Raw genomic sequence first — 14,058 nt, 5'->3', positions numbered from 1 at the left:
TTGCCAAATCTATGTTTAAATGAATTTTTAACATTATTCAATGTTTTCACTGAAGCATTGGTTTAACACAAGCCCCAGGTGGGTTTTTATCTTTGAATGGAATGAAATTTGCACGTCCATTATTTGGAGGAAAACTTTATAAAAGTATTGAATTTAAACTAGAACAAGTACATAAGGTTCAGTGGTGTATAAACATGCACAGCAAGAACATTTGGCAAAGAATGAAATAGGAAGATGAGGCTAGATGAAAAGAGTTATAGAATTGATTTCCAATTATCATTGCAAAGAATAAAAGGTGACACAGCTTGAAACAGATAATATAGAATTTATTTTGAACAAGTAGGAAAATACATAGGTAGGTGAAAAGGAAACAAGCAGAACCTGTAGTCAATGAAAAAAAAAGTACAAAACTAGTCCAAAGAGATTTGAGAGGACGGATAAGTGTACAACAGAAACATTGTTTACCATTCAGTTCCTTTTTCAAACAATATGCGTTGATTTGAAAAGAGCTGCCTTGATTTCTTGTCTGGGTTAATGGACATTCTACAACATTGTGCAAGTGTTTTGTTATCAGTTATTAATTTATTCTTTTTTTTTTTTTTTTGCTGGTATTTAATGAATGGTAAACAATAGTTGGTCCAGTGCATAAACACAGTGACAGATCAATAAAATGTACTCAGCTGACTACAGATAGACAATCCTGATCATTGAACAACTAGCACGAAGTCAGCGGGGAAAGGAGATGAGCAAATATACAGGTGAAATCAATGCATCGGCTAACAACAGTGGGCGCAGTGTTAAAGGATGAAAAAAGCTACATTAGTCTCCACATAAAAATGTCTAAAACAAAACGTGTCTGGATGTTGAGTATTATTGCCATTTTTCTGAAAGGGGATGCAATTAATTTAATGTGAAAGCAATCAAGTCAGTCCAAGGAAAAAGTTTCCTTGCAGCTCTCCAATTCACATGACTCGGATGATTTGTTACTACGAGCAGCTTTGGTGTGCACCGCAACAACAAAAAGATGCAGCTTAGGAGAAAATAGATCACTTTACACCTAAAGGAGCACAAACAAAATCACAAAGCACAACACCATCACACGAGTTTTGCTCTGCGACTGGGCCCTCGGAGACGGCAGTCTGCCTTCACGAGGGAAGCGTGCGAAATCAAGCACATTACACACAAAAGAAGAGAGAGAATGAGAGAAAAGGAGAGACGGGGGGGGGAGAAAGAGAGAGAAATGATCACAGGAGCAGTCTGGCGACCAGCGGCACATCATAAGCTCAGCAGCCACTAGGAGAGGTCAGCTCTGCTGCCCTCACCTTCAGGCACTAGCACTCTCCAGCTAGTGCCAGGCAAAATATGCGGAATAAAGCTGAAAGTAACAAAACCAAGCACAAAAAAAAAAAAATGATGAGGCGGGGGTTGAGTTCATAACACCAAAAGATGTCGCCTTTGCTGATCCCAAAAATACTCCCATCCTTCATTTTCGAACATTCAACTCCTGTACACATCAATGACAGAGAATTTGGTTTGTGGCGGGTTAAGAGTGTAGAATGGGAAAATACTAAAACGTAGCAAACAATACGTTGTAGAATTCAGTATTTATACATCAACACAATTCAGTATCATTTTAGAAAGGAAACATGAGATACATCTTTTATTCACACTTTACAAAAAGAAGCTAGCTTTTCCATCTACTACAATACTAATGCCATTCAGGAAAAGGAAGGAAAAAAGTGGACACTGTTGTCTTTTTTCAGTTAAAAACATATTGGAGGCAAACAAACAGAACGGGAAAGACATCTGGGGACTAACTTCATACTTCCCATTTACTTCCGTCGCTTTAAAACAAAGTGATGAGATGTCTGCAAAGTGGAGGGGGCGGAGTCTAATAAGTGCTTGTCTTCCTGTGGCATCTAAAGCCATACTGTCGCTGAAATTTTGGGGTGAGTTTGGGGGGGGCAAGTGGGGGTGTTCCACAGATGGGACAGTAGCTTCAGCTACATGCGTGTGTGCGTGTGTATCTGGACGTGACAATGATGTGGTGGTTGCTCACTAGGGATTTAAAATGACTGAACAACTAACTAAAGATTGGGGGGAGGCTGGAGGGCTGGGTGGAAACCAAAATAAAATGTGGAGGTGATCTGGCTGCAAAAGCAAAGTAGCAGAGGTGTGCTAATGTACAATGACGATAAATCATAAAAGTCACATCTGATCCTTATGGACAAAGTAGGGGTGGGGCGTTTACACACATACCTGATTATTGAGGCGGTGGGGGTTTCAAAAAAACCAAAAAGGAATACACAACATCTTTAACATCGTCACGGCTCGTAAAAAAGGAGAACCAACTTTTAACAAAACACAAAAGGACATAAAATCTTCACAAATGTCTCAACAGTATTTAAAAATAAAAGCAGAAAAGGTTGTTCAGGCGTCTGTCGGATGTTTAGTAGTGCAAGACAACGACTGCTACGATGAGGTACGATGTTTGCTTGAACATGGGGGTGTTATTCTAATCGGGTGTCAGTCACACAGCATATGCGTGTGGGTGTATGTCAATGAGCTGGTGAGGATGATCGATGGCAAATGCCTTGCGCACTAATCACCACAATCAAACCAAATCAACATGGGAAGTAATGGCAGGGGCTTCAAAACAACAACAACAACAACAACAGATCCGCTACGTAATGGGTCATCTCAAAAGGGAGTGCAAAGTTGTGACAAAGCACCGTGAACAACCTCTTCTTCTTCTGCTTATGTTGTTTGTACAAGAGCTGGTCATCAGTTTCACCGCGACATGAACGGGATAAAAATTTAGTCATAGTTTACATACAATCTTTTCTCAAATGGGATCATAATTTACTCTTGGTACAAAAAAACGCCAGAAAACGAGTCTTCTGTGATTCATATACAATCATGTAAAGACCGAGTCTATGCTTTTGATTCTGTACAAACTTGTGAAAAAAAACAACAACTAAAGAACAGAAAACACTTATATAGTGAGTGTGTGTGTTTGTTTGGGTTGAATGACGCAGGAACGACACTACTGGCCATTGAGACAGTGCTACAAATGTGTGTGTGCGTGCGTGTGTGTGTTGCGCTGGACAGTGAGAGGAATGCTGGTCGTACCACCCCTTGACCGGCACTCTCACTTGCAACTAAAGACCCCAATCCCCAAATGGTCGCTACCCAAAATTAAGTGCGGGCTGAGAGTGCCGTATAGCATTAAGACGACAACACCCAAAACAGTCTGAGATTAGGTTGGTAGCTCTTTCTCAAAGCGTCCCTTCTGGCTGTGTGAAGTCATGCAGCACCAATAGAGTGGGTGGGGTGCAGAACTGCGTGCGGGAGCTATTGCACCACGGTCGGGGGCCGGGGGTCGGGGGTGCAGCACCACAGAAGCACTCGACGGGGCTCTGAGCACCACAGAACGACAACGGGAAAAGTTCCCGTCTCAACCCCTGACTACCAGCCCTCTTGCCGCGCGATGGAGTTGTAAAGAGTGGCGCATCTGCTGTCTTTGCTGGTTTCAGGTTTATACAGGACAGGCAGACACACGGGTGTACACATGCCCGCGCGCACACACACACCATCAGCTCGGAAGCTTCTCCGCGAAACATGGCCCTCTCTCTCGCGTCGAAAAACGCGAGATGAGCTAGCATCCGGTATAGCGTAAGACGGTAATGTGTATGTAGGGATTTAAGGGAGTCCAAAAGAAAAAAATGTGATACACAAATTGGACTTGAGCAGTTAAAAAAAAAAAAAAGAGACAGAGAGAGAGAGAGAAAATAAAAGAAAAATATAGAATATCTTTAACATCATACGAAATCCCTGTTGGCCAGACCTCATTGTACGAATATTTTACAGGTTGTGTTTTTTTCTTTTATGCCTTCCTCCTCCGGGGGGGCGGCAGAGGGGAGAGCTGGTCGTGGGAGGGGGTCACGGGCAGAGAGGGAGAGACCCCCCCCCCTTGCCCGACCCCGAGGGAGTGGCGGGGACTCACTACCTGCGTGCAGGCAGATGGAGACCATTGACCTGGGGGGGCACGTTGGGCAGGAGAAGCTCCAACTGGGAGAAGAGACTGAAGTGGTCAGAGGGGATGTGAGGGTGCGGGCATCCGCTGACATTGTTGTCTACCAGCCAGTGAGGATCCAGAGGGCCCAGGATGCCCAGGACGTTCAGGTGAGGCTTGGAGTAGAAAATGTAGTCGATGACACCCTGAAAGGAGACAAAGTCAAGAATGTGATTTCAAATCGGAGTACCGTCTAAGCACTCATCAGATTTTTGCAGTCGCCTACAATACGATTCAAGTCGAGTTAAAAATCAATCGCCAAAGTCCTTGATATTATTCCTGTACAGTACAGCAGGCCCCCGACCTTTTTCATGTCGTGGACCGGTTTCAAAGAAATCATTAAAAGTAAAAATAACACTAATGGAACAGTTGGTTTAACTGCGGGGGTTGATCTGTCAAGCCGAGAAAGTGAGGAACAAGGATGAAGCAGGGTTTGACTATCTGCGTTGCAACAATCCAAGTTCACTAAAACTGGCTGATCAGACCCGTACAAATGTTATAAATATGCTGAAAGCATCACATGCTTGCTTTTTCAATATTTCCTTTCAAATTGTCAAAAGCACCCGAACTGTGTCAGAAGGGGCTGGCGTGCAGCCGAAAGCAAGACGTGTCAGGGCCACTGTGGAATGGATCGGCTTCAGAAGCTTGCCTGACCGCACCCGAGGAGTGCATTGTTACTTGTTTCTTTTCCATTTGCTCCTTCAGTTTAACTGGAACCTTTGTCTCCATGTAGTAAAGAGAATTACTAAATCAATCTTAAATTGTGCTTTAACACTATATGCATGTACTTGTAGATTGTCATTATAATGCAACTGTACCAGCAACAGTATGGTTGCAAATTTTGCATTATGTTTTTCAAGTCTCAAAATCATTATTAAAAGAAAAAAAAAAAAAGCTGCTGCCGCTGAAAGTCGAACCGAAACTGAGGCGCAAAACCCGAGGTAAAGACTGTACCGTGGGTTATTTGTATTGTTGCACCCCTGGGTCACATGCTGCATTGCACCGCCAAAGGGGTCTCAGTCCACTATTTGAGAAGCACTGGTGTAGAGTCATGAAATCACTCGGGAAACCGCTTGCTTCCAGAAATTGCAGGTCGCGATTTTGTTGTTGTGAAACGTAATCGCACACAGCAGACATATTGGCGTCATGTAAATACTTTGGGATCGGCCACATCTTGTGATTGAATCAGATTGCATCCGATACTCACAAAAAAAAAAAAGCTGCATCCAGAGCCGATTGTGATACAGAATACCAGATCGGGGCATCCCTAATTGGCCTTGTTGACAAGACTCCCATCACGCATGAAACACGAGATGCATTCTAAGACTGCTTACACAGTAGGAATTTTCAAACGCAAAACACCAATGCGGCCAACCTCCTGCAAATAATCAGTTCAGCGTTAACATCACAAACTCACACACCTCTTCCTGCCTGCACAACAATTTTTCTTGTCGTCTTGCCTTGTTGATAAACACATGCATATCATGATGACCAACAGCCATGACTTGCCATCAATATGTGTAGAAGAGGAAAATTAACCAAATGCAAGAAAGGACATTTCTGTGGGAAACTGAGACAGTGACACCTTTGTAGCGAGTAAAAGACATTTTCACAGTAACATCCCTATTGTAGCTGGCGTGTACCGTTTTAAAATACCCCTCCAAATTGTGTGTCTTTGCATTGCAGATCAAACAAACAAAAAAATCTCTTAGCAGCTGATTGCTAGCTGCAAGCGACTGCTGACAACTTCCTGTGATGCGCAGTCACGTGTCACTCGAGGTTAAAGGTGATCAGCGGGCATAGACCGATACCAAGTTCGACAAGTTTCCATGGTTTTACTCAAGATTTCATTAACGTGAATACTGTTTTTTTGCCAGTAATGGGCTATTTTCTTTTTTGAGGAGACGTCTAAGCAGTGACGAGCTGCCACAATCAGCGTGATAAGAGTCATTTATGTATTGTTATTTTTTTGCATTTATTTCTATGCCGCTGTGTCAAAAGATTGTTTTACCTGAAACCATAAATGATACTTAGACTATCTATAAGTCAAAATTCTTACCTTGAAGTCAAATGTGTAGTTGGTGTAAGGCATCAGGCCGTTCTCGTAAGCGCTTTTCAGCTTGAAGCCGTGGGTGATCCTGCCGTTGGACGTGCTGCTCTTGCCGTTGCAGTTGAATTTGGTCAGGCTGTCGCTGTAGCGAAGCTCCTTGAAGTCCTTGTGGGTGCAGTCCACTCCACCCGTACTTAAGTACTCAACCACGCCTGCATTGGGAGACAGAAAGCCTCTTAAGAACTGAGCAAAAATCAGAAAATGTGAACAACCTTGTAAAGACAGATGTTGGTATGCTAAGGTTATTTGTGTAAATTGTGATGTGGAACTCCTCAAATTTACTCGTGTTTGAAAAGTGATCATGACATCGTCTTGTCCTCGTTTCAATATCAATTTGTCAAGCAACCTATTACGAGCACACGTACTAAACCGAAGTGCCACATACCAGAATCGGGCAAAGAGTTGAGGTCAGCGCAGAGCACCAGCGGAATGCCATTGGTTTCACCAGAGACCGAGGACAACTTGAGGCTGCGCGTCGCCTTGTCCACAATGTTCTTCACTTCCGACAGGAACATCATGGTCTGAACCAGCTTGACGTCAGAGTACTCGGGGTCCCAGTGCATGTGGGCGTTGGCCACCAGCAGCAGCTGCTTCTCCATGCCATGCAGCAACTTGCCGGCTGAAAAAAACGGCGTGCCGCAAGTAAGATAAGAGTACAGAAGTAGTACTGAAGTATATGGAGGAAGGTAGCGGGTACTCACAGGAGACTTCCATCATCTCTTTGCGCACTTCAAGCAATACGGCGACCCCGATGTTGTCCTTGGTCATCACGCGATTCAACATGGCCTCTGAGCCCTCTGAGTTAGCCATTGCCAGTTGATTAAATTCTACTGTGTGCTTCTGCACTGCACTGAACCTGGACATGAACAAATGCAGGGGGAACATGGCGGGGATTAATCAGTAGGGTGTGTCAAGTAAGGTTGCCCCCGCAACAAACGATTAGTTTGCTAACAGACTAGTCACCTATCAACTAATTGCATCATATGTGAATTTTCTTTTCTACGAAATGCAACCAATTATTTTGGGAGAACATTTGTGTGTGTGTGTGTGCGCGTGTGTGTTGTAGTAGTAGTAGTTCAGCAATATTGTTTACCTCCATTGCACACATTCTGTAACTTGCAAATTGGAAAACAATTATCAAGATTTTGACTCATTTTCTGACATGATACAAACCAGGAACTGAATCATAATTGTGTAGTTTTCTGCACTGTCAATTTAAAATGTCCCGTCTTTTTCTTTTTTAATGGAAATTAACACTTATTAAACTATTAGTCAGACGTAGCCTAGTTCAGTATGAATGGCTGGGTGTGAGACAGTGGCTTCTTGTTGGTGTCCTCATTTTTGATCTGTGCCTTTGACTTGTTTCTGTGAGTGGAGGGCTATATAAACTTGACTTGACTATTCCATTGAACCAACGGCTCAAAGTGCATCGTCGACTGTGGCTCTCCTTGCCCACGTGAAAGGGCTTTACAGTATCTTAGTTGCTCCATTTTCTACTACACCCAAGCAGCAACTTCAAATATTGTCACATGACAAAATTCACAATAACTCCATGTTTAGGTGAATTGTTTAGACAGAAAAATAACCATATTAAGTAAGGCATGCAGAATTTTGAACTCTTAGAAAACCATTGACAACGTACTTTTCTGTTTTGTAGAAAATTGCACATCCGTCCACATGTTTTCGGTCCGACTCGGACATGGTCCGAGCTCGCGACTTCGGACTGAAGAACCCGTCGTAACCCTGCTCCTTCAGTTCTGGCAAGAAAAAATTGTAGTACTGCTCTGTCTCCACTTCCTATGTTTCACAAGGAGACAGAAGATGGCACATACACCGGAAAACATTTAAACAACAGAGCAAAAAGATTTAAAGGTAGGAGTATAAAGGACGTCTCACCTGCAAACTGATGATGTCTGCATTGCAGCCCATAATCTCTTGCATGATGGATTTCTTCCTGTACTCCCAGTTTAGAGCCCAAGAGGGGCAGTAGCCGTACAGCTGCCTCGTGGCGTACTTATCGCACAACACATTGTAGCACATGACCGAGAACAGTGCTGCAAGAGGGAAAGCACGGTGAGGAGATGAGCACTCCTAAAATCTCTGATGCTAAACTAATCTGTCTCGCTAATCTTTACGGCGCCTCCGCTGCCTACAATCCACTTGATTGGCTATCTCGTCCGGTATGATAAGTGCAGGGAACCTCGGCTGACCCGCTTTTGTTTATGTTATTTTTGCCGTCGTCTGCCAGACAGACTCCACAATGACCCACAGAGGGTCTCGCTGGTCGCGTCATCTCGTCCGCAAAGTTGAAAGTGCGGTGAAAAGTCGCTAGAACTCAGTTTTTTATTGTAATCCAATGTCGATTAAATCCACACGATTATAGAATACAGTAACAAAGGTAAGTAAAAGTGCAGTTAAAAAGATAAGGCATCATCACTCTCCTGTGTACGGGCACTCTGCCAGCACCTGAAGCAGGCCAACCGAGGTGGTTCCACGGCTAGCGGGCATGGGGAGCGCCGAGGGAGCCTCGGTTACAGCTCTCATTTAAGTGAATGGGACCATGCGCTTGTGAACATTTTTCACCCCATGTTTAAATATTAATTGTAAATATTGTTTAAGGTCGAGGAGACTTCAACTCTTTGGACAATGTATTTGACGCGGCTTTCAGTATTGGCCTGAATATCGATCTATTTTGCATTGCCCAATTGATGGGACATGACGTCATTTTCCGCCAATATTGACCGATAAATTATCAGTCTGCTAAATACTGTGCGTTCCTAGTTGTAATTATTAACAACAAACAGCACTGGTACTACCAGAAGGGGAGGGAAGGCTTGACCTTCATTCTGCACCAAAGAAGCCAGCCCTCTGTCCATAATGTAAATACATTGCAGTTTTGTTGGCTAATAGTTAACCATGGAAAATTTGCACAGTGTACTAATACAGCATGAGGATTGCCAAGTTACCTGATGGCCGGGCTCTGTCTGGTTCCTGGAGAGAGATCCACGATCGGGCCGGGGGCTGCTCTGTTGGTACTGGAAGAGGGGAAAAAATGTGTTTGCGATATCAGGTGAAATGTATGTACAATGTACCCAAGTATTAGCAAATTGGCAATTCTGACAGAAATGCCAAATATATGGAGGGATGGGGTTTCAAGAAAGGCCACTCACTGCGCTTGATAGCCCCTGCCAGATTGTCTAACAAGTAATTGAGCAGTCTTCGCGTGCCATCAGGTTCCTGGTAGAGGCTCATAATTTCTTGTGCAAGTGGGTTTCCTAGAGTGCAAAAGAAAAACACAAAGCGAAAATGACATTTCAAGGAAAGGATGGCTACGCTTGATATTAATTAGCTCCTCACCTTTTAACCCCAGAGTTTGTAACTGAAACAGTTTTCCCAATTCAAAAGGCAGAACCCGCAACTGGTTGTTATTTAAAAGCAGTTCCCTGTGGGAGAAAAACATTTATGTCTAATCAACAGGAAGGAACATTTTCTCCTTCGCAGCAAGTATCTAATTTACATGAAGAGTCAAATGAGACTGGATTTCAACAAGAAAAAAATCTAATTGCTACAAGGGAAATGAATAGTCTGAGATGTCTTCATGCAGAAAGGTTCAAGGCAATCTATCTCAATGAACGGAAAGGATAATAGAAAAATGGGAGATTGCTCACCTGAGAGACACCATGTTGCCGAGCTCTGCCGGCAGACTCCTGATCTTGTTGGATGAAAGATCCAGGTACACCAAATTGTGAAGTTTGGCAATGTCTGCCGGGATGCGTGACAATGAGTTGTCACTGAGGTGCAGGGCAGTGAGGTGGGTGAGGGACCACAGGGCTGTGCTGAGACTCCTCACTCGACCTGAAAAACATATGGGAAGGGGCTTGAGATCCCATTTGGTTTTTGCAAAACAGCAGTCAACCACTCTGACACTTTGCCTACTCAAGTCTATGGAGTATAATAGTAACCGAGTGTGCGTGTGTGTGGTAGGATTTAAAAAATAATAATAATTTGCACTTCAAACATCTTTCACATAAATAAATCCACACTACAGTTTATAGTGTGATTCGCTCTCGTAATGTTTAATTTGCGCTATTTAAGTCAATGATTTTAGGGCAAATGTGAAACATCACAGCAATTTTGAGGAGCCCACCTTCGAAGTCCGGCTTGTTTAAGCTACTTGTAGCTTTTTATAGCGGAAACTTGTCAGGTGATCAAAGGGGTTCGCTGAGCACCAGCCAAAGTTAAAGGATCGACTACAGCTGCACAATGCCAGAGTTTCAAGCATGGTCAAGTACATCAATGTGTTGTGTTTAATAATATTTGTAGATGTGATGAGAGAAATAGTAAAAACAGGTGTTGCTTTTTTTGTTCTTGTTTTAGGAGGAAAGGAAAACACTCCCCATCCCCCCACACAAACACCTCAATTTCTATTAAACGCTTCATCCGATTTTCAAAATCCATGCTGTGTTGTACACAGGTTGAAGGTTTGCATGGACAGATTTTCATTTTTGGGGGAAATCCTGTCATATTGCTCATAATAGCACAGAGTTAATACAGAGCCACAGTAAGGTAATAGCATTTGTTTACTTTTATTTTTTTAGCTGTGTATCCTGAAACGTCATGACAACAGCAACCAATGAGAAACTAGCAGTAGTTTATCGATTCAGATACTGTAAGTCACCCTGACTAACATCTTTGACAAAGAAAACAGACCACCTCCTGTTACTGCTACTTTGCACAAACTGTCAAACCTCTCAACTGCAGGCTGAACACTGCTTCAAGTGCGTCACACAACACTTGTTTTTATCAGTCAAATTGCAGCCGCACCACTCACACGCTGAAGAAGGAGTTAAGCATCAATGCGATGCACATACAGTACTGTGCAAAGGCCACCGCTAGGTTTGTCTCCACAAGCTTTTTAACAGTCGTTAATACGACTTGCAAGACATGAACTAACTAAGACACAGTAGGTTTACACACATTAATACACAAAACCTTGCAGAGGAATAAAGTGTGAAGGAAAAAACAATTGCGTTTTAATGACCAACTCCAAATGTCTGATTACTGCTTGGCAACGATCTGGATAAGAGTGCATTTTTTACGATGCGAGTCAACAATTGGAATTGTCGAACATTATATTCACGTTGGCAGCTCCTGTTTGTTCCCCATCTTCCATTAACAAAAGTGTTTTGCTGACTAACAAGTCGATGGAAAAATAAAACAAAATACAAAGCTCTACAGCATGAATTTTGTTCACATGTATTCACAGCTCCATCCTCTGCATCTTTTGTGGCAATCTAGTTTTTATGACCATAAAGTATGTGTGGTCTTTAACATTACAAAAACAAATGTGACTTGACGTGATGCAGTGTTCATTGAAATAAATCCAGTCCTGCATGGAGGGGCTCATCTCTTTTCTGTATTTCTGACTTCCTAGGTCCGTGTATGGAGGCAAAAAGAGCAGCAAATGTTTGCAGAAATTAGTCGTTCATTGGTGCCATTTTACGGAGACGGCAACTAAAGATGACGTACTATTATTGACTCATGTCACAAATGAATCATCTTTGTGGTTCATTTATCATTGCAACATATGCCCACTTGATGCTTTATATTTGGGATTGAAGTCAATAATGATTAACTCTCTTACTCTTCAAAATATTTACAGATGCAAACAAGATTGCGAGTGGTCCATCCCAAGTGCGTTTCCACCCACCCACCACCCGTGGCGACTTGTAAATATGTATTAAGTGTTGATACTCTGTGTTGCTGAACAACAAAAACATAACCCTGCAGAATCATCCAACTATTTTTATTTTCATTTTGTGGCTAAATCCCAATAAATAAAAGAAAATAGCCACAAACTTGTGGTTGATTAGGTGTAACAGTGTCATTAAGTCATTTTGGTGTCAAATAACTGTCTCAAATAAGACCGATACTCTGTTAAATCTGCTCAAGGAGTGACAGAAACAAAGGACTAAACTAATTACAAAGTACATTTGCAAATTGCAAGACCTAGTGCAGTATTTTTAAATTGAAGTATTTAAGGTGCAGTCTTATTTCTTTTGGAGTTTTGGCATTGGTTTCTTCATTTCTGATTTCCCCACACACCCCCAAAAAACTATTTCGGTATAGCCTTAAATGTCATATTTAAATAACCCAAAAGTAATACGGACTGGAAAACTCAACAAAGAACACCAAGTTGGGTGGGTCCAAGTTGCCACAATTATATTGAAAAAGAAAACCGGTCAAGGAAGTTTGATTAAATACGCACCACTAATTTCCAGCTCAGCCCAGTATGACTTCTTCCCATTGGCTGCCTCTTCGCTGGACATTATCGTGTACATCCGCCTGGGATCCGGCGGGTCATATTTTTCCTTGGGCATTCCTGTAACACTAGAGAGAAGGGAGGGGGGATCAATGCCGTTAGGAGTGGCTGTAAAAAAAATTATATAGTTCTGTCATTAATTGGAAAACTCAATCACAACCAAAGCTGTTTACATGGGAAAAATGGCTTACTGAAATTACACACATCACAACCAATTTGAGCTCTTCAGTTGGGGAGCTGCTGCATTAAATTGAATAGTGAGAAAAGATATTTGAAGATGTGTGCAAATATTAAATGGAGGCTCTACAATCACATGTGCCTGAAAAATAACAACGTAATGAAAATGTCATCTAACAAGTCGTCTAACTATATTGGATGAGTATCCTAAGAAATGACACCAATATTTGCAAGAATGCCACAGTTTAAAATGTAGTGTTTATAAACGTTTAAGTACTAATTTGATAGTTTTTCTTTCCTTCTCATTGACGATCGCCGATTAGCCTAGCTTAACCCAAATAGGTTTTGTTGGCCACCAAACTCTACATAACACACGCCACATAGCTAACGTTAACACGGACACATTTCCTCGGAAATAAAAAGAGAAAAGAAGTCACTAAGTGGGTCAGATCCCGCTAATATTGCGTTTCGCATTATCCCAACGAGCGTATCAAAGACGCGCAGTAAAATTTATGAGAAGGTACATCACAATTGTTTACATAACAGCCTTGCACAGCCTAGCGAACAACACTAGGCCAAGAAGCATCGCAAGCAGCTAGCTAGCCACTGCTAACTAGCCTATGTTACTGAAGGCACTAAAATTGTGTAATTCCTATTCAAGTCTAATGGCTTAATAAACATCACAATACCGCGTCTGCGATTCCTTTCGAGCTATTTTAGCATTAGCGCTCGTTAGCTAGCTAGCTACAAGCTAACAGATCCAATTATTCGAAGCTGAGCGACTTGACATTCTAAGTCTCGCTAGGGAAAAAAATAAACACCGATGCGTTTTCTGTATCCGACTCGACCTAAATGCGCAACGAGATAAGTGAATGTGGAGTGCGCTGGATGGGAAGAAGAGCATTTATACCTGCAAGAGCATACCAAATGGCGAGGACGAGTGCGTGCGCTCTTTTGTTTTCTAGCCACTTCTCAGCCGTTTCCGCTGCTGCTGTATTATGGCGACGGTGGGGATTTTTTTTCCCCGTGCTGATAACGGCGAGTGCTCCGATTGGTCCGCGACTAACGGGCTCCTACAGCTGTTGAATCAAAATAAAACTCTCACCACGACAAAGGTTCTTCTTATATTAAGTAATGATCGGTGACATTCGTCCGCTGCTGAACTACTGCGTCAATAAGAGCAATTCAGACGAGTTGTGCAACATGTAAAGTGAAAATAAAGTGACATACGTAACATTATTATAAACAATGAACATAGCGTTTATAAAGAAACTCATTAGTAATAAGAAATAGTATATTACATCTTGGAAGTAACTCTATAGCTCCATCTCTAACTCTTTAGGACAAGTGGTATAGAAAATGGATGGAAGAGTA

At 42.3% G+C, this 14,058-nt stretch overlaps 1 protein-coding gene across 2 annotated transcripts; it reads right to left on the bottom strand.

Moving 5' to 3' along the window:
* Positions 1–309: 309 nt before the first annotated feature.
* On the bottom strand, positions 310–13,773 carry LOC147060895 (CCR4-NOT transcription complex subunit 6). 2 transcript variants are annotated; one of them, XM_085901045.1, is made up of 12 exons: positions 13,595–13,773; positions 12,454–12,575; positions 9,854–10,040; positions 9,543–9,628; positions 9,356–9,460; positions 9,152–9,220; positions 8,082–8,239; positions 7,828–7,982; positions 6,887–7,041; positions 6,571–6,804; positions 6,135–6,337; positions 310–4,221 (listed from the first exon to the last, which is right to left on the bottom strand). In XM_085901045.1, exons 2-12 carry the CDS (start codon positions 12,563–12,565, stop codon positions 4,006–4,008), a joined length of 1,680 nt encoding a protein of 559 aa, XP_085757171.1. In that variant the 5' UTR covers positions 12,566–12,575; positions 13,595–13,773; the 3' UTR covers positions 310–4,005. The 2 variants fall into 2 exon arrangements, with proteins under 2 accessions (XP_085757171.1, XP_085757179.1); XM_085901053.1 differs by lacking the exon at positions 13,595–13,773 and adding an exon at positions 12,699–13,267.
* Positions 13,774–14,058: the final 285 nt, after the last annotated feature.

The sequence above is a fragment of the Syngnathus leptorhynchus genome, chromosome 2, assembly GCF_054491065.1.
Source record: "Syngnathus leptorhynchus isolate UIUO chromosome 2, UIUO_Slep, whole genome shotgun sequence".
NCBI classification, from domain to species: domain Eukaryota; kingdom Metazoa; phylum Chordata; class Actinopteri; order Syngnathiformes; family Syngnathidae; genus Syngnathus; species Syngnathus leptorhynchus.
This window is presented reverse-complemented; position numbering and strand designations above follow the sequence as displayed.